At 29.8% G+C, this 27,300-nt stretch overlaps 2 protein-coding genes across 6 annotated transcripts in view; both read left to right on the top strand.

The window, feature by feature from the left end:
* The first annotated feature begins 254 nt into the window (after positions 1-254).
* On the top strand, positions 255-4,231 carry LOC113369983 (acidic leucine-rich nuclear phosphoprotein 32 family member A). 4 transcript variants are annotated; one of them, XM_026610619.1, is made up of 6 exons: positions 255-393; positions 1,785-1,948; positions 2,064-2,276; positions 2,360-2,463; positions 3,381-3,575; positions 3,809-4,231. In XM_026610619.1, the coding sequence occupies exons 1-6, from the start codon at positions 346-348 to the stop codon at positions 3,862-3,864; spliced, it is 780 nt and encodes a 259-aa protein (XP_026466404.1). In that variant the 5' UTR covers positions 255-345; the 3' UTR covers positions 3,865-4,231. The 4 variants fall into 4 exon arrangements, with proteins under 4 accessions (XP_026466404.1, XP_026466406.1, XP_026466405.1 ...); XM_026610621.1 differs by having other exon boundaries at positions 3,360-3,541; positions 3,814-4,229; XM_026610620.1 differs by having other exon boundaries at positions 3,360-3,544; positions 3,814-4,229.
* A 2,356-nt stretch (positions 4,232-6,587) lies between these two features.
* Positions 6,588-27,300, top strand: part of LOC113371503 (amphiphysin) — a 51,797-nt gene continuing 31,084 nt past the window's right edge. For both annotated transcript variants that reach the window (XM_026612128.1, XM_026612126.1), the window contains exon 1: positions 6,588-6,728. In XM_026612128.1, coding sequence (XP_026467913.1) covers positions 6,660-6,728 — 69 coding nt within the window. In that variant the 5' untranslated portion in view covers positions 6,588-6,659. The remainder of the gene's footprint in view (positions 6,729-27,300) is intronic.

Raw genomic sequence — 27,300 nt, 5'->3', positions numbered from 1 at the left:
AGTAGTACGAGTTGCGCTTCCAAGGTTTCCCGCGCTGGCTTGTTTATTGTGTGTACGCCGCGACCGTGCGATTGAATCGACTGACGCATTATACCATCTCTTTTGGCGTAGAACATTTAACACTAGACGAGAAAGGGACGACGCTAGCAATCTTCTGACAGGTTCAACAGTGGCCAGAGTAGAGCCACTACGTTCTTCAAGTCGGCCATTACTGATGTCCGTCATTCCTGTTTTGAAAGCCAAGCCGTGTGCTAGTACGTGGGTCATTTTTAGTGATTTTGTGGTGTGATTTTACACAATAAATAAAGGATTATAATATTGTGTTAGTGTACTATCTGAGAAAAAATGGAGAAGAGAATAGAATTAGAGAAACGGGGCAGAACTCCTAGCGAAGTGAGTAACGTTTCTTTTAATCATATTTGGCTATATTTTACTAATTACTGCTCGGCAAACGTAATAATTCGGTTAATATACCAGTTAAATAATATTTAACGCATTTATTACGTGAGCACGACATATTTGATCATTTTGACAATGCGGTCTTACAAATTTAGTTCGAATATCCACATTTATATATTTTCTATATTGAGTATTGTTCTATATATTCCATCCATTCATATTTTTATTTTCTGCAAACAACAAAGTGTTGAGCTTTATCAAGCTTGATATTATTGTTTTAAAATTTGCATGAAAGTATCATATGGGAGAAGTTACATCTTCGACGTCATCTCAAAAGCTCTGGATTCCAGTTACTGTGCTAAAATCAAAATTTCGTGAAAATCACATTTAATTTCACATTCTATTTAATTTATTCGCGAAAACTATGATTAATGAATTGTTAATTAATTATTACATTAGCTAAACAGTTTTTTTACTATTGACGCCATGTTGTAAAATTAAGATTAAATTGATATTATTTGGTCGATCCAACGTTTAATTAATTCAAAACAATTCTTTATCTTACATAATCAACCATCCATCATTTACAAGTCAACAATATTATTTTCGCGCCCATAACTTTAAATATCTCATTCTCAACTTTACTACCATGTTGCGAAGTGCATCGAGAGTCGGCTTTGTTTTCGCCGCGTGATAAATGTAAACAAATAATTTTAGCCGGATGCCATAGCAAATTATATATTACGAATTATCGCTTTGCATCATTTTAGTATTTTTGAAGACTGACACTTTTTTTAGGTTGTAAAATTTAATTTCATTGCACCAATTCATATATTGGGAATTCGGCCATATTGGAATTGCGACGTTTCATAATATCGCCGCCATTGCTGTTACACTGCATTGTAGAATTTTGACAACAGTTTTAAGTATAAAAGACTCGAATTTCGCTATCAAAACAATTGTTAACACATAACTCATATTGCTAATTCCATGTTAAGGCTTATTTTAGTGCTCAAACATCACTTATTTAATTGAGTTCGGGGGCTGGGCGTCAGCACCCACTTCTACTCTTTCACTTTACAAAGCTCGTGCTAGACTGTTCTTGTCGTTTGTATGTAGTCATCGGACGCGCGTTTATACTTATGGCGCCAGAGAGCATGCCGTTCAAAAAGTGGTTAGCAACGTAAAAATTTCTAAAACTAAATAATGATTGTATAAAAACTGTATATTCGGTTAAATTAAACATGAAGATGAGTAAATTAGATCATTCTGAAATTTTGAAAACTTACAAAATTCAATAGCAATTGTCAATAACATTTTTTTTTTTGTAATTATTATCAATTATTATGTTTGATGACCGTTGTTAATACATTTGTCTTTTTTAGATTATTGAATTAAATTTGGACAACTGTCGGAGCACTACTATTATTGGTCTCACTGATGAATTCACAAATTTAAAAAGTTTGAGTCTCATTAATGTTGGCCTTACATCATTAAAAGGATTTCCAAAATTACCCAACCTAAAAAGGCTAGAACTCTCCGATAACAGGTACATATGCTAGGAGAATATGTATCTCAAGTTTTCTGAATGTCAAAGTTTCAATATATTGAAATGAAAATATTTATTATTTATTACATATTAATCTTTTGTTTTATTTATTTAGGATATCTGTTGGTCTAAATTTGTTACACACAAGTCCAAACCTTACTCATTTGAATCTTTCTGGGAACAAAATAAAAGATTTGGAAACATTGCTACCTTTAAAGGAACTAAAACATTTGAAAAATCTTGATCTTTTTAACAATGAAGTCACATCAATTGAAGATTATAAAGTCAAAGTATTTGAACTTATTCCTTCACTTAAATATTTGGATGGGTATGTTAAAATAATATTTTATAACTAAAATGTTTCTTTGTATGTCATAATTTAAATGCTTTATTCTATTTTGATTTTATTAGTTTTGATTTGGACAATGAGGAGGATGAAAGTGAAGTGGAATTTTTTGATGATGAGGAAGAAAATGGAAATGAGGATGAAGAAGAAACAGATGAATCAGATGAAGGTAAAATTTTATTAAATATAATAGCATTAATTTTTTCTCTTGAACTATGTTATGCCATGCAAACGCTATTGCCACTCCCATTCTGCTGAAAGAAAGAAACGATTAGGCAAATTTAAAACGATGAGTACTACTTAACTGAACCTTGCTCTTTCTAAAACGTTTTATTATTATTACTAAAAGAAGTATGAATAATGTATGTTCTGCTACAATATTTATCATACTTCTACTGAGCTATTTTAAAATTATATTTTGGAATACAATTGCTCTTGGAAAATGTTTTTCTATAACTTGAGGAAATTTTATTCTTTAAATGTTGTATCAAATATCAAATGAAATAAGAGCATTACCCCAAGAGCGTAATTTTGGGGTTTGCAGGAGGTGGGTTGGACATAGATCTTGCAAATCTTGATATTTCTGATGGAGAAAGCCCCGAAACTAGGAATGGGTACACATCATTTCCAATTCTATTGCTCACTGTGATGGGAATGCTTTCATTGGCAGGATCACTATATTGTAAGCATAGTTCTGAAACAGAGAGAAAGCTTGACTCACAAATTTTTCGAATGGAATGACAGTATTTTGTATTGGATTTGATTCTTAGATGAAATATTCTGAATGTTTTGTTGATATTCATGTTCTGTTATCTAGTGTGATTTTAATTATACATTTACATTATCAAAATTCTTTAGCAAAATAAATAAATATTTGTTCAAATAATTATCTTAAATATTGGACAATGTACTTATAAAGATTAAAATGGTACAATAAAAAACATTAATTTTTGGTAAATTTTAAGTTTAAGGTGAATAATTTATTGATTATCTTATGTGGCTGCAGTTTTCAACTGGATTAATTATTTTTGTAATCTCTTATAATGACAGATCTTAAATTTGTAGATTCATCTGACTATTATGAAGAAGGAAATGCTCGAAATAATGAGCTAGGACTTTCAGCGGTGTTTGATGATAATGTTCTTGACATGAGTGATGAAACTGATTATGAAGCAGGAGAAGAAGGCAATGAGGAAGAAGATGATGAAGATGGAATTGAAGAGGAGGAAGAAGAAGAAGAAGCAGAGGAAGACCAAGCTGCTACAGCGGAAGCAAATGATGGTGAGAACAATATTGAAATAATTATTTAATTTGTGCATGCAGTAATTTTGTTATAGACAATAGGAAATTATTTTGGTTTTTGAGGATATCTTGATTACAATATATTTCGAAATGATGATGTGCAAACGTCGTAACCACAGTAGTTTGGTTAGCTTATATATACTCATGCTTTATTGTGTTGGATATGTATTTTCAAATACATTTTTTACATTAGATTTTTTTACATTTTTCAGCTGATTCACCAGCTCGGGGAAAGAAACGGAAGCTGGAAGATGGTGAAGCCAATTAAAGCTATATTTTGTAATGTGAATGTGATGCTGAATTAAAGGTGTGGTTGGACCCAGAATGCTAGAGGAACAGTTGTGAATCGATTGTAAATCATATATACTAAGCTGTACATCCCGATGATTGAAAATTGACCAATTTAATGCAAAATTTCATCTGGAAAGATAGCAGAAAAACTGGTAGAGTTTTACGGTTTTTTGAATATCCATCTTTTTTCTAAATTTTCTATGAACATATTTTAAGTGGAATAACATTTTCAAAATATGGTGGTTGCAATATTGCAAATTCTCGTATTTGATATTATTTTTCAATATTTCCTTATATGCCTGATTATAAAATAAAAATGCTTGAGAATTTTCAGAAGTTTTAAACCAGAGTAAACTTACTATTATAATTTTTGTACATTATGAGTATATTATTTCCAATCTCTAATACTTTGATGAATAATACTTCAAATTTTACATTTATTATGTTTAGTCTCAAATATTTTCACTTTATAAAAATTATTGTACTGTCTAATTTGTAATACATTGTGTTACATCACAATAATATGTTATATTCGAAATCTACCAATTTGGTCTTGAAATTCCTAGAGTTGATTCGATTTTAAAAGAAAATCGTCCTTCCTTGGTATATATTTTTATGTGTACATAAATAATATTTATGTATGGTTAGTCATAATTAGGACCATGTACATTTGTATGTGATGATTAGTCTGTCTGATAATGATTGGTGTTTGGCTCTTGGTTGTGTGTTGCATACGTTTTGGTTTAAACATTACTATATAATAGTTGTTTAATGTTATGTTTTAAATTCTTATTTTCATTAATGTTACTATGAAGCATTATCGAATAGTTATAATGATTTATTATGTAAGTTTTTTCATGATTATTGCTTTATAGTAAAATTGAAATGTGAATATAGTATATATTACAAAGTCTGTATGTATTGTCCTAGTGTCATTGTTCTCTTTTATGTTACATTGTATAAGCAGAATTTTCTTATTTCAATTTTACGAGCATTTTCATCTTTTATATAGTTATAAGTTGTGACATTTATTTTCTATTTTCTTACAATAGATTACATTTTAATGGCAAATTGCCTTATTTATGTATGATTTTTATTATGATATCGATATTGATAAAAGAATAAAATAGATTTATAATACAAAGTAAGAGAACATTACTAATATTTTATTTCGGCTTATGTATTTACACGTGATTAGATTACATATTTTTTTAAGTATTTAGTGTTTGCTTTCAACATACTTTTAAACATATTAGTCCCATCAGCAATTGCTGGTTTTCATATTATTTAGTTTGTGATCCAAAATAATCAGGTAATAAACATAACTAAAGTTATTTTTCCCAATAAAGTTCATTTGCTAACTATGTATTCTAAGGTAATGTTTTCAAACAATTCGTGAATAATTTGCCCTGTCAAAAAAAAAGAATTGCGGAAAGTCTCCTTTTTATTTATTTAAACTCACAAAGGTTTCAGAAGAGAGATATTTTTTTTTTTGTTGTGTGAATAATACGTGTTATTTACATAAGGAATAAGAAAGCTTTTAGTGTTTTTTGAAAAATATTAGTGTATTAATTTTTTTTTTAAATAAATAATCAATATTTACATAAAAAATATTTCTTGTGTGGTTCAAAGTATATTGAGCAAAATGTCAGAAGAGGGATTTTTTAGGTATCTTTAGTTTTTGAGATATGATTTTGTTCTTAAAATTGTGATCTTTACCTTATAATTTACAATAGATTATTATTTATTTCATTATTTGAGCTGATTCATGGACTTTTTTAAATAAGTAAGAAAGGTGAATAATTGTGTCCTAAAAAAGCCAAACTGCTAGAATGGGATCGTTCAAGTATTACGTAAGCAGATTTATCACAATTATTTACCCCCCCCCATCCCCCTTGTCACCAAAAGTAAGCAAAGCTCTTACCCCCTACCCCCATGCTTACGTAAACATTTTGCAATTAATGTAAAAAAATAAAAATACTACCTATGACATAATCATCATCCAGACTCCCCTGCCCGCCATGTCAACCCAAAATAAGCAAATCAACAACCCCCCGCCCCCCTATAGTGCTTATGTAATACTTGAAAGGCCCCAATATATGAAGCTCATTATATTAAAGTTAATTCAAGATGGGAATCGATTAATTTTAAATATGCTGGAATTGGCAATTATAAAACCCAAAAAATATTTATTGATCATCACAGGAATTATTTATGATGTAAATATTGAAATAATGAAACAACTGTACTCGTATTAACTATTAACACTGAAATGAAATATATTTTTGCTTAACTTAATTTGTTAGAAAGAAATCCACTAAAAGCTTTACTTCCTTATATGAATAGCATACATGTTGTTTATATATTAAAAAAACTTTTACACCTTCTGAAACGTTTCTGAATTTGAAAAATGTTAGTAAACAAAAATGAACAAAAACTGTTTCTGAGAACCTTCTAATTTTGCCGGTATTGACTCGTCTAAATAATATGTATTGTTAACATTTACAATACAAAAAAAATAAGATATTGTTTATAATAATAAACTCAAATTACAGCTGCATCAAATGACAGTTAAACGTCGCGCCAATTTGAATATCCTGATAACATCTGTTTTGTTTCACTAGGTCCATCTATCACCAGAAGTGGAAATTATGTCGACGGCCATTTTCGTCGTTACACAATATTTCATTCACAGTCCGGCTTCATGCGGACGCGCACGGTGTTTAGTGAATCAGTAGTACAGTTGGCTTTGGCTGGGTGGTAAAGTGCAAGATGGCCGAAAGTAAAGGTGCTCTGCTCGCCAAATCTGTGCAAAAACATGCTGGAAGGGCGAAAGAAAAGGTATGAGTCCTAATATGTCAATCAAAATCAATTAATAAACTGTGATATTGTGTGATAATTTTATTGTGACGGTGTGCCATCGTAGGACTTGGATTATAACGGCGATTGAAAATACGTTGGTTATTTTTGTATATTGTGTGGAAAATAGTGGACAATTTATTTTAAATGTGTGAATTTGATTTTAATTTATGATAAATATGAATGCTGATGTATATTATCATATTAACTCAGCTTACTTTCGTTAAATATGAATTATTCTAGTGTAATCCAAATAATTGCGTTTGACATGTCATTTCTTTCTGGATAACCTAACTTTCTGGTCCGCAAATTCTCTTCCGCATGCTCCAGTTTTATGAGTGTATTACATATATCAGCGAAGACTAGATGGATTCTATTTTTATAGGAGGCTATTTTGGTACGTTCTAGTCTCTCAGAAATGACTATTAGCATTTGTCGCTTAATATACGGATCCACTAGATTTTACACTTAGTTTTGGTTTTCTATCACATAAAAATGTGACAGTTCTCAAGAAAAATATGAAAAATCACATTGTCATAATAACAATCATTAGTGTTAGTTCTCATATTTTGATTGTTTCGTAATACTTGAAACACTTTAAGAAGTATCTCTTAAACTTTTCTTTCACGTCTACTTCAGTCAGTGGCTCCAACCTTTTCATACCGCGCCCCCCTCTGTGTTTAAAAAAAAATGTTGTCCAAAAAAATTTATTTTGGAATCCCCTAGCGTCGGCCTTGCGCCCCAAACCGCAGCTTAAATGCTGTCTGTTTAAATCTGTTCAATTTTGTCAAAAAACATTACAGTCTCAATTAGTTATATTTTATATTCCTGCAATAGGCAAATCAAGTTTTAATGTTATTTCATTTTAAATTACCATCATGTTCATTTCTGGATTTGTATTATTTTTTCTTCGATTAATTCAAGAAGCTTCTTCTCAATCATGCAGATTTAGAAGTGTTTTTAGATATGCTAGATAGAAACATAAGATTCTATCAAACGCATTACTTTAAAAATGAAATTCAGGTTTATACAAAATTGAAAAATAAATAGTCATTTGTTTTCAAGGTTTTCTGACAAATATCTTGAAAATATATTACCTCACCGTCAGTATATTTATAATAATAGGTAAAACCAATAAGTATCGAAACTCTCGTGATCTATTACAATCCTAAACTGTGGGAATAAAATATACGTCTTATAAGTTCATATTATGATATGTAGTTCGTTGTTCGAATTAAATTTTTTGCAGCGTTTTAATTAATTAATATATTTAACACGTTCTTACATTTTCTCTATACTAAAATTGACGCATAAATAGCAAAAAAGTATGACATAATCAAAGTTATATCAGTAAACAAAATAACTTCAAATTTATTTATATGACATAATTTATATAATAAACGTTTGTTATAGTGCTGGTAATGCAATATACGATTATTCATCAAGGTTAAATATACACGTACAATGTGCATGTTATGTCTTACTCAAAACATAATAACATTATCAATAGATTTGCTTTAAAACTGGAAAAATAATTCAAATATTCATTTTATAATTCAAGATTATTTTCTAACTATTTTGATATTTATATAATTATTTAATTACAGATATTTTTTATGTGCTCTCCGTGCATTTTTTCACTTATGTGCATTATTTTAATTTGAATATTTTATTGCGTGGATTTTTTTATATTTTTTTTGCTATAAAACTTGTTCTAAGATCATAATTTCATAAAGAGATAGAGATTTACAAATCTCTTAAATAGTGCTAAATTGAAAATTTTGGTTTCACTAAAAGAAGGAAATCAACCACATATGAGTTTCCTCGTATTGTATAAGGTTGATTATGAAAATGAAATTAATATCAGAATCAATTATTAATAACTATTGAAAGTGCTTCCACGTCCTTTTTTTGTTATTCTTATATGTTAATCGTATATCTTTTTTTAATTTATCAATATATTCCTTTTTATATTGATATCATTATATACCTTTACATATTCTATTTTATTATTAATCTTATCACTTAATAATAGATGCGTTTTTTTAACCTTAATGTACTTTATTATATATAAAGGAAGAATAACAGAAATTTAATTTCTAAAACAGTTTCTTTACAAATACATTTTTATTTTTAATATTTTAAATTTGTACATGCTTTACACAATGAGGTTGTAAATCATTTATCATTTGTTTATTTATTTAACGTTTTTAATGAACAATGAGACCGTAGCATTAATTGCAATATACTTAATAATGACCGTGATATTTATTACTCTGGATTCTTTTTAACCATTATGACTCTATTTACATTTAGCTTTTAAATCTGTTTATATTTTTATTACATGTTATAAAGTTTAAATGTTGTTTAGATACGGATAGAATTGTTGGAATAATTACTTATAAATGAATTATACAAAATTTTAGTAGTGATATATGTGGAGGAGCTGCTAATATTAATTTCCTTACTATTGATAATTGATTATGCACAATAATTTAATAAATAAATAAATTTTGGCAACTATAATTTACATATCGAGTTCACATTTTGTAGTTATTGAAGTTTTTTGAAGAATTAGTTTAATACTGAAGCACTTCTGGGTGTTAGAAGTTTCAAGTTCTAAAAACTTTTTATAGATAATTGTTATGTATTACTCCAGTTAGACAACACAGGGTGTCCCTGAACTCAACGTCGAGCCGAAACGGGGTGATAGTATTGACCGTAACTGTCCTGAAGTAAATAGAAAAAAATAACCTCATGTTTGAAAATTATGAGCTTTTAAAAGTCCAGTCTAAAGCTTTCTTGAAACTGTGATCCTTTTTGGGTTATTGGTGCTAATTTTTATTACTTTTGTTTATTTAAACTTTAAAACCATAACAGTAAATATATTTTTTAAAAAAAACAGTTTACATTTGTTAAAGTATACTTTTAAAATCGGTCGAATTTGAGAAGCCCTCCTTTAAAAAAACTGTACCAAAGTGTCTTGGCAAGTTTCATAAAAAAATTGGCGCATTTTATCAAGTTTATGATGTAATTTCATAATAAGTAAAACTTCCTTATATTTTATTATTTTTTACTGTGATCCTAATTAACGGTTCCAAAGTTAAAGATAAATAATAAAAATTAACTACAATAACCCAAAAATGATCACAATTTTACCAAAGCCCTAGGTTGCACTTAAATGCTGATAATTTCCAAACAACATGAGCTAATTTTTTTTCTAATTTTCTTCAGGACAGTTTCTGTCAATACTATCAAGGGGGCGTCCATTAATCATGTGAACGAGTTTTTAAGGATTTTTGGATCCCCCCTGCCCCTTGGTGATATTCAAAATTACACCTCCTCCCCCACTAAACATCACGTGTATTTTTAGTTACGTAAAAAACTGTGGATTTTTTTTAAATGTTTGAATTTTTTTGAAAAAAATATTTTAAAAATGAATACTCGTGATATCTTACTATACCCCTCCCTCCCCACATGATATTTCGTGATTTTCTGTCAAACCCCCCTTCTCCCTTAAAACATCACGTGATTAATGGACGCTCCCCAACCCGTTTCGGCTTGACGTTGAGTTCTGGGACACCATATTACAAATATATATATATTACAGCTAGAGCTGTAATTATTTGGTTTATAAACTGCATAAATAATATTGCTTATTGTATTTGATATAATCACATGAGTACTACAAGTAACATTCTGCGTAAACGCATTTCATGGCCTACTTCTGAACTTCTGATAAAATTCATATAAAAAAATCACAGAGATAATAAATTAATTGCAAATTAATATGCGTACTCTGCTTCTGCTATACTTACCCAAAAATTATGCCATAAGAACTTCATATATTGCCGCACGCATTTTGTGTCAATTGAACATTATAATTTGTTAGCGTATATATGTTTGCGTTTGTGTTTAATACGTGGAAACAGGAATCCGTTGCTTTGGTTTTGTTGAAACGGTCAATTCTTAACAACGGTATCTTGGCTCTTTGCTTCGCCCGTAAACTTCTGAGAGAACATCTGACTGAGAGTGGTTTCCACCACATTATACCACGTATTGCCGGTATGCCGACGTAAGAAATTATTGAAGTTGTGTGCGTCGTGCGTTTGACGGAAACATGTTTTTCATTATAGTAAATAATGAAGACTATTGATATTCTTCACTACTTATATCTCAAAGTGGAGATTAACTAGCTGTAAGTGGAATTCTGTCTTAAGGCAATTAGGGCATCGTGCCTTAAGGCAAATTGCTGGAACTTCCCGTACCGCAATTCAAAATTCGAGTAATTAAAAATAATCAGTAACAATAATCAATAAAAGTTGATCAATGATTTGAAACTTTTAATAGAACTTTGAACCACATTAAATCATTCTACATTAAATCATTTATTTTGAAATATTTTGAAATTCTGAACTTTTTTTCAAAGCAATCGTACTGCTTCAACTGCATAAAGACGAAATATCAATCGCGTAAGCGCCGCGTCGCCGTCTAACGCGTAAACATTGGTACGGAACCCATTGGAATGTAAACAAAATTTATACTTATTGTTAAAATCTCTCTAAAATATCTGATAATACGATGTACATATGTCTAATGTTCATTTTTGACCGCCAAATGGCTCATTTTTTTACTTTTTCCTCCATATCTCCAAAGTCTTTGGACCTGCTTTTGAATTGAAAATTTGAACAGTTCTTCATTTGGTCAATACAAATAAAATGTGTTTTGAATTCAAATCGGACGCTCCGTTCTCTTAAAAACTGAGTTACCGTTTTCGGCACTTTTTGCCTTGTATCTTCGGAACGGCTAGACCTGCCTTTGCCGAAAACTAATCAGCACGTCTCCTTATCAATACGAATCGAATGTTTTTTGAATTATTCAAATCGGTTGATCTGTGATCCCGAAATCGTCGACGAAAATTTGTATCCGAACATACATACATACACGCACACACACACACATACATCCTTTTTTTTAAGGTATGCCAAAATGTTCAGAAGGTTTTGAAACGTAAAGATCTATAAAAATGTTCATTTTCGATTTTTTGCGATTACTATAACTTGCCCTACGGGAAGTTAATTAATTTTTAGCAATTTTTGTCTTGGTAATTATTATTTAATTGATTCGCAACTACTTTCACGGCCGCTTTTATTAACGTGGACAATATTTTGTAAGAATAGAAGTATTAAACATTCTTACAAATTACTGATGGTTATTCATGAATTGATAATGCAATCATTACCAAATCAATTCATTTATTTCAAACTTCTATCTATATATGAAGGTTTTATCTACATATGAGTTTTATCTACCTGTGACATTTAGTTACATTGTGCGGCGCATGTTTTTGCAATTAACACCTACTCTAGAGCTTGGAATATTGTTATTTTATTTTCCAATAACACTTGTTTCAAATGGAAATCAATATAGCACTAAATTTCTACATTTTTCGTATTCATTTATTAACTTCCCGTAGGCGGCAAGTTATAGTAATTGCAAAAAAATCGAAAATGAAAATTTTTATATATCTTTACGTTTCAACCTTCTAAATATTTTGGCAAAAGATATGGGACAAAAGGTGCCAAAAACAGTAACTCAGTTTTTAAGGGAACGGAGCGCCCGATTTTAATAATTCAAAAAACATTTTACTTGTATTAACAAGATGAAGAACTGATCAAATTATCATGATAGCAGGTCTAGAGATTTCGGAGATCTAGTAAAAAAAGTAAAAAAAATGCCATCTGGCGGTCAAAAATGATCATTAGACATATGCACATCAAATTATCAGATATTTTATAGAGATTTCAACAATAAGTATAAATTTTGTTTACATTCCAATGGGTTCCGTACTAATGTTCATCCGTTAGACGGCGACGCGTCGCTTACGCGCTTCGATATTTCGTCTCTATGCAGTTAAAGCAGTACGATTGCTTTGAAAAAAAGTATTTTTTTGTCAAATTCATAGTTTCTCAAAAATCTAATTTTTTCGAAGTAACATTTTTTCAAAAATGTTAATAGTTTTTAAAAAGATAGTAATATTCGGTACGGAAAGTTCCAGCAATTTGCCTTAAGGCTAAATGCCATGCGCCCCACTAGTCCTTTTTTCAATGTTGTTATGTGTAATTGTTACATGTAACAATTATAGTATTTTGTTTGAATTATGATAGTAAATGAGCATCAAAATTTAGTTGCTGGTGTGGTAGTATATGATTCAAGTTTTCCAATATATTCAATATATTCTTCCGTTAACTGAATCGTGTGCATACCTTACTGTGCGTTATCAGTGTATTGGGAAGAAAGGCATTTCTCTTTAGGATGTGGCATTCTCTGGAATTTAATCAAGAGACTGCCTCTTATATACCTATTTGGACATTTATGAAAATATATTTTGATTTTTTCAATTTAATATCAAACTTACAACATATTTTTCATATGTTCAAAAGTTTTTTTTTTCTTAAGATTTAAATCCTTAATTTAAATTAAAAAAATGATTGAGACAGTGATGATTTTTTAATAGAGCTTGAGGCAAAATAATAATATTACAATTATATTAATATTGCATCTATAAGGAAAATAATTTTATACATTTAATAATATTATTTATTATATGCGTGAGATTGTATTCGAATCTGTGTTATGCAGAAAAGTGGGACGTTTAATGCATTCGCTTTTTTAAATTGTTTGTTGGAACAACATAACTGTATATTGTACCGATATTTTTATTAAAGATTATAGTAGAGGCTCATAATTGATACCAAAGGAACAAAAATTTAACTGTTTAATTTTTGGGATATTTTAAATAATTTGGTTAAAAATTGTAGACTCTAAAGAAGTACGTGGAAATTCTAGGCAAAAATTTGATCATGCAGGTATATGCAATATGATCTGTCTTAGCATGAAGGTGTACATATAAGTAAATGAATATTCCTTTATGTGAGATAACAGATTGTGTTACAATCAAATACTGTTCCAGACCAGAAATTTGACCATGCAGTACGTGGAATGTAGTCTGTGGCATAAATATATACATCAATAAATTCTTTAACCCTTCCGACTCGGATGCTGTCATAAAATAATTTGTAATATTAGTGCTTAACAAAAATCTTTACATATTTTGATGAATATTGTATTATTTTGTCCTTACAAATAGATTACCCTTTCTCTATACTGTTTTACTTTCCCTGTTTGAATGTCACAATACATTGCATCTCATTCATTGTAATAATTATCTTAGGTAACGCTCACTGAAATGCATGACTTGCTGCATCAATTGCAGTATAAATACCTCGCTTAGTCTTTTGATTTTTGCCGAAATATCTAAATGATAGTTTGTCATCCAGCCATATTTTAGGTGGCCATGTCTTCACTTCCAATCGTGTTCTAAAAGCAAAATTGTAATAGCCGTGCATTCACTTGGCACACTTAAAATAGATCTATTACTAATAGATATTTCAAGTTATCTCTACTGGTTGGGCCTGATAGTTCAAGATATTATTAAGGATATTACATGAGTATTTTGAAATAAGTTGCAAATTTAATTGATTTGTTTAACGAAATGCTTCTGTATAAATTTCTATTTTTCTTTTTTTAGTAAATAAAAAACATTACGTTTAACTTTATATTTATTGATTTATGATATATAAATTATGAGCTTAAGCATATTAGATTAAGTGCCAAAGTGCAATTATTATATTTATTTCATCAATTTATTTATTTTTATTTTATTGTGTTCGTCGATAGTTATACGATCTTATTGTTATCATATTGCAAATACAAGTATGGAAAACTCAGTCCAATTTTATTGGCAGAATGTTCTTATATTATTCACAATTTTTTACGAATTTAATTATTAAATATGCGATCTCAACTATAATAAGTATTGCATAATTTATATTGATCCTAATATTTTGTTTAGTACATTTGTATGTAACGTTATTATTTACGTTTTATCATTTCTTTCTATTTACTTTATTTTGTGAGAAACTTGTTTATGGAACACTAAGAATATATTCAAATAGAAATATATATATAGAATCTATAGATAATATATATAGAAATCATACAACAGTCATGAAAATCCAGTTTAGTTTTACCCAGAAATATTGTAAGATGTTAAATATCGAAATGTCTACGAGTATAAAGGTCTAAAGAATACGTACGATTCAATTATATATGAGAAAATTTTATCAACTAATTGCACACTATTCAAAACTATAATTGAGTACAGACTAATTACAGTAATTTAGCGCTTCATTTTAATTTAGAAATCAAGCAGAAATTAATTTGGCATGGTTTGAGCTACAAAAATCAATATGCACATCTTTCCATTTTCCACAGAATTAAACAAAAGCATTTTCTAATCCTACATATATGTTTTGATAGTTTGTTTGACATTGAAACGTATTCGTAATGAAGTATTGTCCGAAGTATTTCATTAACCTTTTGCAATACATTAAAGCTATATTTTATGGTTCCAATATTGTAAAAATTATACAGACAAACAAGAATCCAAATGGACAGGCGAACAAACTAAATTGTGGAGCTTTCAGTAATCTCTATAGTTGTTACAAATGATCTTTCCATAATGAAATGGAGGTTTTTTTTCGAAGTAAAAGTAAATATCACGCCAGCAAATTGCTTGAACTCACCCACGTATATTTATTTATTAAACTATTGTTCTCTAGATTGAATGAGTTGCATCATTAAGAAAAAGCACTTAAAAAATTACGTTTAGGGGGGCGTCTATTAATCACGTGATCGAATTTTTAAAAATTTTTTGGACCCTCCCTCTCTCTTGGTGATACGTGGTGATATTCAAAATTACCTCCCCTTCCCCATCAAACATCATGTGTATTTTTAGTTACGAGGCAAAATTGGATTTTTTTGTTTTTTTTATTTGAAAATGTCTGGATTAAAAAAAAAAGCAGGTTAAAAATAGCTACACGTGACATCTTACTATACCCCTCCCTTCCCCACGTGATATTTTGTGATTTTTTGTCAAAGGGGTCATTCAAGTATTACGAAAGCATTATAGGGGGCGGGGGGGTTGTTGATTTGCTTATTTTGGGTTGACATGGGGGGCAAAGGAGTCTGGATGATGATTACGTCATAGATAGTATTTTTATTTTTTTACATTAATTGCAAAATGTTTACGTAAGCATGGGGGTAGGGGGTAAGAGTTTTGCTTACTTTTGCTGACAAGGGGGACGAGGGTGTGAATAATTGTAATAAATCTGCTTTCGTAATACTTGAACGATCCCAAACCTTTATCCCCCAAAAACCTCACGTGATTAATGGATGCCCCCTTAGGATGTTATATTTGTCATACTACGACTATACTTCATATATTTATATTAATACCTAATTGCGCCTTATGATTTACCTAAAATATTACCTATTATATTACCTAAATTTTGAGATATTGTACAATTGTTGAAACAAAGGTTAAAATTGTGATGCCGGGTTATTACGAATTACGAAAACATATGACTTCTACTTCCTTTTCTAGCAATACAATATCTATCTATATTCCATTGTTCGTAAATTACGCATTTTACGTACTACAGTTTATTATTACACGCGGTAATAGTGTGTGATATAGGTTTGTAGGTAGGCTGGTATCATATGTCTATATCTTCGTGAATATGTGAATTATAAGTGCATACATATATAGATTTGTTATTACGTATTACAAATGCTGTGTATTACCTCCGAGTATTATGAATGTTAGTATCACATGATCGCATAGAATGGCTCAAGGTTGAGCCGCATCATTCTTTCTATGCCGCGAACAACGGTTTTATAAAATTCATATTTATTGTTAACAAATACAGCATGCACAGAAAATTACAATATGATTTCCCGTTGATCCAGCATAATAAGTAGTGCATTATTGGATCTTAATATTGGCTCGATTAGTATGCGAAGTCATGATGAGAAGATTCACGTTAATTTTGTGAGGATTAGATTTTCACAGATTTGCGTGGGCGTTTCTTCATTCGCAGATGTTGACTCTTGTTGTTGAACGAGCAAGAAATTACTTCTTATAATAGTTTATTTATCTCTTGATTGTAACTTTCGTTAAACTATTCTTGGCTGTTCAAGGACTGCAAAAAATTTCGTATAGAGTAATCTATTCCTAAGGGAGATGCTTCCCTAATACCAAGTTCAATAATTCTTTATTGCAATTTGAATTCCATTGCTAATGCATTTTGAGAGAAGATTTTTAAATTCATTTTCAATTTGTTTAAAACCTAAAAGATCTGCTAAAAATAGTAGTGAACTCGTAGTTGCAAACTGCAAAAAAATAATATTTGTGACCCGTGAAACATTTTTTAATTATCTTCATCATCTGCGAACTAAATTCTTCATAAAATGCAAAAGCTATACAATTCCTAAGGGAGATGCTCCTCTAATACCATGTTCAAGATTTCTTTATTGCAATTTGAATTCTATTGCCAATGCATTCCTAGAGAAGTTGTCTAAATTCCTTTTCAATTTGTTCAAAGTCTAAACAATATCTGCTAGAAATAGTAGTGTACTCGTACTTGCAATCTTCAAAAAATAATATTTGTGACCCGTGAAACATTTTTTAGTAATCTATATCATCTGCAAACTAAATATTCTGTAAAATGTAAAATCTTACAAATGTCTTACGAGATATTTATAGGTGCTATTATGTTTTTGTCTAGTGTATTTATACCTTATACTTTCATAAACACTTAACGTTCACAATGAGAATTGAAAAACACAATGAAGTGTTTATTATGATTACATACAATTTGCACTGATGGCCACAAAATCAAATTATTTACTGCCATGTGAATGCATACATTGTCATTTCGTGGAATGGTATTATTTTTAAATATAATAAAATTAGTTTTAATATAGGTTTTAATATAGGTGGAATAGTAATTGTTGGTAGCATATATTGCATTATTTTTAATAATACATTTCAAAGGTTAAGAATCAAGATCAGTTAAAGATCAAGATTGATCAAGCCGTAATGTACATTCCTCGTCTTGTCATACTTTTTCCCTTTCTTGTTATTTTCATCTCTTCAATTTTTTCCTTTGCGTTTCACATTAGGGTGTAATATACAAAAATAGAATAAATGAGATTTTCAGCTGTTGCTGGAACAATTTCTTTTACTTACGCTTACATTCTGGAAATAGAAGAAATGGCAGATGCTGTATTTGGAATGTATTAAGGGGATATAGTTCGAGACATTGACGCTATTGCTTTACTAAAAATAACCACCCTTATCTAAAATTGGAGATCACAAATATTTCGATACTTCAAATTTATATTTGATACTTCAGTTATTAATACATGCATTTTGCATAAGGGGCACTATTGTTCTACAATGTCCCGTCCCATTTATGCATATCATAGATAGCCAATATTTATTTTATAAAAGCGAATTCTTATTAAATGCACACTTTGATAAAATTCAATTACAATTACACTAGAAAAATGTTATACAATGGTAATATAAATGTTAATATGAATATAAATATGCTTTTCGTAGCAGTTCTGCAATTGTCTATATTTTGAGCGGGCTATGTATGCCTATTGTCTCTAGAAACTTAGAAGATGGTAGTTGTTGTTTTCGCTGCAGTTTTGTTATAATCACAGTATCTACTAATTATATAACACTGATAAAAATACTTCTGCATTTAAATGATTATTCTGGAGTGATTAGTTACGCTTTAAATCAGTGGCGTCATTTGTTTTGCAAATAGCCATAACTTGTTTTATTGCTGGCCACCGATTAGCAATGCCCGCACACCAGTCGTTTATCTTTAAATGATACGCACAGTTACTTATCTGTTGTTAAATTTTATATTTACATCCTAACTGTTGCCAGTCTGTTAACTTAATGTGTTCATGCTCCAAATCCATTGCAGATTTACTTTTGCTTTAAGTCTCTGGGGGAAATTAACATGTTCAAAGTGAAATGGAATGATTGTCGTTAGAAATGATTTGCAGAAAACAAATGTTTTTCATAAAGGGAACTTGGAACGATTACTAGCTTCAATCCATCTTAATCGGTTTGAAATCAGTTTGATCGGCTGATCTATGATTTTGAGCTTATATTGCATTTGTTTATTTCTTATAATCTAGATTAATTGTTTTACTTGGCAGAGCTCTGATTTATAAATTTAATAAATTTTGAGACTCTTGTTTACTTACATTTTAAGAACAATTTATATAATGTTAACTTTGCAACTACCAATTGATCTTTAAATATAAATTTCTTCATATGTGCAGGAGCTTTTTTACATGAATCATCAAAAATTCTTTTACGTTTCTATTTCATGAATCTTCTTACGTATAATTACAACTTTTTATTTTTACTTATTTACTACTAATGTAAGTTTCAAAAATGAAGATTGAATCAGTTCTGATATTGCAAGAATCTCTGGAATATTACGTCCAATCGGCCTTGGGAGATTTATCATAATATTTACACTAATCAAATTTAACTGATCGTTACATGAATCGGATGTTGATGCTATTCATATCGTATTAATTAGGGTTCGTCTTGTTTAGTTGGAAAGTGTTTGGGATGATGACGTAAATCTAACACAAAAATAGTGGAATAAATATAAACAACTTTTTATAATTTCAAGATGTTGACGAGGATACAAAAGTTTTCTCTTCAACTTTGTTTTTCGCCACAATGCTACCCTTAAATGTACAATTTTATCATACTGGAAAATTATATAAAATTACGTATATTTCGCGCAAAATTACCTTTGCTAATTTCAGGTATTTTACGTATGATTTTTAATATTTGCTTTTCTTATTCGTGTTAGCAAAGAGTGTGAATCATTTGTAATGTTTATAAAAACATATAGATTAAGCACATGTTTGTTTTACTAATTGCAATTATGATGTAAAAATAATTATTTGTTGCACCATCAAAAGCTTTTATGGAAGAAACTCTTATGGAAGTCAAATTACATTATGAAGTGCAATTTTTGAGTGAATAATAAAATCTGTTGTTGTTGGCGTAATAAATACAAATTTTAATAGTACATTTTCTAATTCTAATAAGCGGTTATGAGGGAATTAATTCAGAGGTTCCGGGTTCGATACCCAGGCTGCAGTGACAACGATTTTCACTTGGAAATATAGATAGCAACATGTTTCCAAGTGGAAATAGCTCTCACACGGTATTGCTACACCAATAAAATACTCAGCCTATTACAGAAATTGTAATACTAAAATATCGTACAAAGATGTGACAACTGATTGTAATCTGTCTTGCTTGTAGAACTATTAGATTCTGTTTGCTGTTCAAAAAATAACGAAACTAGCTGTAAGTGGAATTCTGTCTTAAGGCAATAAGGACATCGTGCCTTAAGGCAAATTGCTGGAACTTAATCAATAATAATAATAATAATCAATAAAAGTTGATCAACGATTTGAAACTTACTCTAATGCGTAAACATTGGTACGGAACTCATAGGAATGTAAACAAAATTTATACTTATTGTTAAAATCTCTATGAAATATCTGATAATTTGATGTGCATATGTCTAATGATCATTTTTGACCGCCAAATGGCTCATTTTTTTACTTTTTCCTCCATATCTCCAAAGTCGTTGGACCTGCCTTTCCAAAAATTTGAACAGGTCTTTATTTAGTCAATGCAAATAAAATGTTTTTTGAATTCAAATCGGACACTCCGTTCTCTCAAAAACTGAGTTACCGTTTTTGGCACTTTTTGCCCTATATCTTTGGAACGGCTAGAACTGTCTTCGCCAAAAACTAATCAGCACGTCTCCTTATCAATACAAATCGAATGCTTTTCGAATTATTCAAATTAGTTAATCCGTGTTCCCGAAATCGTCGACGAAAATTTGTATCCGCACACACATACATACACGCACACACACACACACATACATCCATTTTTTCTAAGGTATGCCAAAATGTTCAGAAACCTTTGAAACGTTGAGAAATGCAAACAAATTTTATTTTCGATTTTTTTGCGATTACTATAACTTGCCCTACGGGAAGTTAAAAAACATTTTCTAATTAATGCGCCTTTAAGTAACTATATAATTTATATTTTATATGTAATTATTTTTTTGCTTTTTTCTTTATTGATCTTGAATATTGTAATTAAATCTAAATCGATGATTTATGTTAACACTGAACATGTACCTAAATGATTGAAGTTTCTTGAGCAGTGTTGTATCACTTCTTTTTTTCACAACTTTTTTAATTTTATCTATTATAAACAATTTATTTGCTATTTGAATATTACAACTATTACAAATTATCTTAGTATTAACCATTATTATAAATAATCTTAATATTACAACTTTAAAGTAAAATGTAAAATGTTTTTCTTGATTTATTTTCATCTATTCACTCACGATCATAGATTAAAAATATATCATAAAATAATGTTATAAAATATTCCTATTCAAGTATAAAACATTAGAAGTCAAGAATAATTTATAGGTGCTCAATGTGCCTAGATAGAGTTGCTCTGTGCAGTTTTTGTGCAATGTAGATCGCATGCATCAATATTTATTTCATAACATAAGTAACATGGCGCTTGAGATGATACGATAAGAGAATACTAGTTTCGAGTTACATAATATTGTACTACGGTACAGCACGGTATCTTTTGAACGACGTTGACAATATTATGCAAATTCTAAGAAAATTTCAGACCTTCTAACTGATTCTTTATAAAATTTACGGAAGATCAGAGCTATTCTGTGGCACGTTTTAAATACGTAAGGAGTCAACTAATGGATAGATAAACGAACACTAATTGCTCGCTAATGAAACGTTCATGTGCGGAAAATATAGTCTCGTTTTTGTGCTAAGAGAAACCTACTTCTCGCGATGACATCCATACTTCTACAACTTACGCAATAAATGGGTACGTGTAATGATAAATATCTATACCTGTCGCCGCCTACTTCATAAAGAGATGCGTCGTGATATTCAAAGAGTAAAATTATTACAGGATATACGTATTTCATGACAAGATTGCGTTGCTTCTTTGGAAAACAAATTAACAATTATGATTATGAAAATTCTTAATGAGAATGTAAATGCGCAGCAACAGTAATCTTACATATAAAAATGGATCGCAAAATGTGTTGGTAAGCGCATAACTCAACAATGCCTGGACCAATTTGGCCAATTCTTCTTTTAAAATGTTTGTTCATGTCCAAGGAACCATCCTTACGGCGAGAAAAAACCGAATAATTGCCGGGATAACCCTAAAAACAGCCCTTTTCTTTTTTAATCGAGTAGGCAACGAAATTTGTAAAAAAAACAATGATCTATGTCATGACATTTTGTGTAGTTTTTAAATTTATTACTATAATGCAGTTATAATGTTGCGAAATATCGACCAACCACGCCTTTGCAACGGCACAAGGTTAGCGATAAAAAAAAACTACCAAAGAACGTGATAGAAACAACTATTTTGAAAGGATAGTATAAAGCAGAAGATGTTCTCGCACCGTGCATCCCAATGATTCCGACTGATGTGCCATTTGAGATTAAACGACTACAGTTTCCAGTGCGTTTATGGTATTACAGTTTAAGTGTTTGTGGTATTAATTTGGAAAACCCATGTTTCTCACATGGAAAATTGTATGTTGTCTGTTCCCGTATTGGAAACCCATCAGATTTGTTTGTCTATGCGCCAGGTAATCACACAAAAAACATCGTTTATCACAAAGCACTACAATGAAAATTGAACTGATTTTTGAATTATGATTTGATTAAAATTACTTACTTTTAAATGCTTATAGTGTTTTATTTAATTATTTTTAATTCATACCGAATTATTACCAGGGTGACGGTACTGTTCAGGATAATTTTTTGCAAAGCCGCCACATTACAAATTTATTTGACAGGACGAAGTCTGTCGGGTCGGCTAGTTCGATATAAAAATAGTAGTTTGTCCTTTTTTTTAAGTAAATAGCATATGTATTTAAATTTTATGTCTTAGGTACAGTACCTGGGAGTGAATCTCGTAAGTCTCAAGTTCTTGACATTATTATTGGAATTATAATAGTTGGCATATATTTTATACTCTTCAGTTCATGCACGAGATGTGTGACGACAGAACACTACTCATGAAGTATCTCATTCATACAGTGAAATATTTATATATTTATTCATAATAATATGAACAAGCACAAGGTCTGATATGCATTTATAATTAAGAGCATGTTGACACTTTCGTAAAAACTGTTATACAAACAGAGCATGATTTAGCCGTCTAATGCATTATAATTACATATTGGTTTGCTAAACATTGATATAATGTAAAATTGACGTATCGTAGAATTATTCTAATTACAACGAGTTAACAATTAAAAACTCATGAGTTAAAAACATATGAAATCATGTGATAGCATAATTTAACGTTTCCTGCAAAAATTACGTACATCATGAAAGAAATCGCATGCACTTTCCTAACTGAAAGAGCACGATGATAACTCAGTGTAATAATATGTTTTGAGTAAAAATGAAAGTTATTTCATCTCGATCTAATTGAAATAAAAATCGTTTGCAGTATTTGCGGTATTTGCGTTTACTTGTTACTGATAGATTGTGCATGACTTTTACTCTACATTTCTTAATTAATTTATTCTGATTTTAATTCTTCCTTAAATTATGGTTTAGATTTAAAAGTTGAATAATAAGTTATTTGGTTTTCATTGCACCCAAGCTGACGGTTTAAATCAAAAGTTTCATTAAAAATTTGAGGGTGAAAAGCTACTTTATTTTATCTTTTTCTTTTCACCTCCGTCTATATATCGCCGAAGACAAAAAAAATATTATGAACTCAAATTAACTTTCTTTCTATATATTTTTATATATAGATTTTTATATATATATATATATATATATATATATATATATAGATTTTTATAATATGGAAATGTTGAAAACCTCTGTTAAAATCACCATTACTGTTCATTGCAATGGTCCGCGGCTGCTATTATCATTATGCAATACGGGAAAAAATGAATTTACAAGTGTTCTCTCCCGTGTCTGCAAAATTATTTTGTCGGTAGCTATTCTGGGCATAGTTATTATCAGATGAAATCATATGAAGTCTAGACTTGATTTTGTCTTGTGTAAGTTGACGCTGTCATTGTAGTGGAGGGATTAAAGATGCTTAGTGAATTAAATATCTATAATAGACAAATGCTGCAAACGTATTTTTGCAAATAGTAACTCAAATGTAACATTTCCTGTTCTTTGACTTTCAGCTTAATGGCTTACTTAGGTACTAAATATACTGTAAATTGTGAATTTAAATATATAATACATGTGAGATCTTGTCATCAACGAGCCAAATAACATACAGAGTTGAAGTTTTAGTGATTTTATATAAATTCACAATTTAATGATTTAATTTTTAATTGTATAGTACATTTGTTATTTACAATCAGTTCAAATGTTTGTTATATGCACAAGCTTCAATGTGCTAGAGAGTAAAATTTGAATAGATTTTGAGCGAAATGTACTAGCAAAAATCATGTTCTTTTTAAATTTTTATTTTTTACTCGAATTTTTTCAATAATAAATCTATTTTACCATTTTCCAATCCCTATCTAATGCGGGAACTTTTATGAAACTTGCCACTTCAGAACATTTGTTTAAAGTGAGCCTCTCAAAGTCTACCAATTTTAAAAATTCTAAAATTATAGTTCGACAAATAGTTTTAGTTCCTAAAATCTTCGGGCAATTGTGTTATTGTTTCTGATTGTGGTCCTAGAAATGGTTTCAAAGTTTAAATGAACAAAGTTAGTAAAAATGGTCACAATCTTACCAAAGCTCTAGGTTGCACTTAAAAGCTCATAGTTTCCAAACAACGTAAGTTATTTTTTTTTTCTAGTTTTTTTTTAGAACATTTAAGGTTAAATGCAATCACCCCGTTTTGGCGTGACTTCAGGGTCTGGGACACCCTGTATATTACATCACTCGGAGTACTGTATATAAAGTGTCTCTTGCAGGTTCTTTTTAAATGTCATGTGCTTTAATTAAACCTATTTTGATTACACTCACTTAAATGGCAGCGTCAATACTAGGGTTTATACAAAAACCGACATTTCAGAAAACCGGTTTTCGAATTTTAATTTTACTAAAAAACGGTTTTGACCGGCTTTCGAATTTTATATAGAAAATAAATTTTATTCGAATATTCTGTTAATTATCCGCAAATTGAGTGTAATTTAGAGCAGTATTTGACTGAATTTATTTATTGTTCAATTTTATAGATAGTAAACAAAATTATTTTAATTTTAATTAATAGAACTAAAAGACGACAAACCCTAGTAAATACCAAACCTCGATTGGTTCTTTCTTCTTACTATGTAGTATTCAACAAAAAAGTTAATAAGTGATACTTACACCTGTCTAAGAATATTTACCGCTGTTGGACGCCGCGAGACTCACCTTAGAATAAATAATACGTAATGCTCTTTCTGCAACCAAAAGATTGCAAATACACTATACTTCCTGTTAGAAAATGCAAGAAACTAGCCGTGTGTGATTTACTGTACATATTGAATCGAACAGGCAGGTTGGCTGTTGGATGCAGGATATCGCAAACAGAGCAGTTGTGTATGTCTCGGGCTATAACAATTTAATGATAAAGTAAACGCTTGTTCATTATCATTATTTACTGAAATTATGAACATTGGCGTAGAGGAAAGTGAACATCAAATATTACCATGATGACGTTATGTGCCTTTCGAAGTTCAGAAATAACTAATACCGCCTACGGCTATCAGATTGAGAAGCATTACTTCCTCATAGAAAATGAAAAGAAATTAAACTTGATTTACTATAGAGAAATGAAATCGTTTACATATATATATATATATATATATATATATATATATATATATTAGGGTGGTCCTCAAATGGTCATTTTCGAATTTCCTTGCTCCCAGGGGCTCAAATGGTTCCAAATAGATAAAAAACAATTCTCTGAAAGTTTTAGCTCTTAATATTAACGTTTAGATAGAGCGCAATTCAATCAAAGTTTTGTATGGAAATAGCATGGAAAATTTTTTCAAAAATTTTAAAAACGTTTTTTAGATGTAATTTAGCGAGCAAATAAATGAATAAAACTTTTTCATTTGTCGCTAAGTTATACCTAAAACATTTTTTTTAAATTTGCAAACATTTTTCCATGCTCTTTCCATACGAACTTTGATTGAATTGCGCTCTATCTAAACGTTTATATTAAAAGCTAAAACTTTCAGAGAATTGTTTTTTATCAATTTGGAACCATTTGAGCCCCTGGAAGCAAGGAAATTCGAAAATGACCATTTTAAGGACCACCCTAATATATATATATATATATATATATATATATATATATATATACATGGTCTGTTCAAAAAGTACCCGGAATTACTAATAATTAAATTTCGCGGGTCTGGAGTGTCTGATTGTCAAAATTTTTTTTTTATTGTGTTGGTATACATGCCCCTAAAGTATGATGAAATTTTCAGCTATATTCACTGTTTACTTTGTCTGTGGTAGTCGCTAAGGTTCGACGTGTTTTTCTGAGCTCGGCGATTTTTACAATGGAAGAATTGAAAAAGTCGAAGAATTTGTATTAAATTTTGCGTAAAAAATGAAATAAAGTGTTGCAAAGTGCAAAAATTCACCAGATATGGCTCCGTGTGACTTTTTCCTATTCCCAAAGTTGAAGAGACCCATGAAAGGACGGCGGTTTTCCTCGATTGAAGAAAATCGCCGAGAGTGCTCAAGGACATATCAAAAAGTGAATATCAAGGGTGCTTCGAAAATTGGAAAAAACGCTGGCATAAGTGTATTATATCTGGGGGGGACTACTTTGAAGGGGACCACATTAATGTAGACGAATAAATAAATATTTTTTTGAAAAAACGAAAATTACGAAAACTTTTTGAACAGACCTCGTATATATATATATTACATGTGTGTAAATATAAACACTAATCCACACATTGGTCCAATAAAACACAAATCGTTCACCTTTTGCTAATAAATTTTATTTGTATATAGATCTTAGTTTATGTCTTTTAACAAGATCCATTTAGTATTGTGATCATTGATTTATCGTAGTAATTCATCACAAGATATAAAAGTTTTTTATGTGTTTGAACAGAGCGATTTATACGTTTTTGGTTATTAAATAAAAATAATATTATAAATTTTGTTACATATTCTTAATGTAAGAGAAGTAATTATTGTTTTTTTTTTTATAAACACACAAATTACTATATCGGTATTTTTCATATTTCGATTATATTAAGATCGTCATAGTCATTTTTATCAATTTTCATTTCCTAATCTTCAAATGATCATTACTCTTTTAAACTATTTCTTCGTGATCACGAGAAGAATGTTTCTTCTTCTTTGTAAGTGCATCTTGTACTTTCTCTAGGAGAAGCCAATCTGAAATAGTTAATATCAAAACAATTTCTTAGATGTCTAAAAGAACTAAATAGAAAACAATACTTCTCGATTACTCTGAGAAGAGTAGAGAAGAGAA

Source organism: Ctenocephalides felis, unplaced genomic scaffold (assembly GCF_003426905.1).
Source record: "Ctenocephalides felis isolate EL2017-DRISC unplaced genomic scaffold, ASM342690v1 CF-g0.4_SCAFFOLD_01492, whole genome shotgun sequence".
Taxonomy (NCBI): Eukaryota; Metazoa; Arthropoda; class Insecta; order Siphonaptera; family Pulicidae; genus Ctenocephalides; species Ctenocephalides felis.
Note: the sequence above shows the minus strand (reverse complement) of the source record. Positions and strands in the feature narration are given on the sequence as shown.

What these genes read in the sequence shown, in the direction of transcription:
- LOC113369983 (XM_026610618.1), top strand. Translation starts at nt 346, where the DNA reads ATGGAGAAGAGAATAGAATTAGAGAAACGGGGCAGAACTCCTAGCGAA. An exon ending in TCACTTAAATATTTGGATGG is followed by an intron (nt 2,277 to 2,359) that starts GTATGTTAAAAT and finishes TGATTTTATTAG; the next exon opens with TTTTGATTTGGACAATGAGG. An exon ending in TACAGCGGAAGCAAATGATG is followed by an intron (nt 3,576 to 3,808) that starts GTGAGAACAATA and finishes TACATTTTTCAG; the next exon opens with CTGATTCACCAGCTCGGGGA.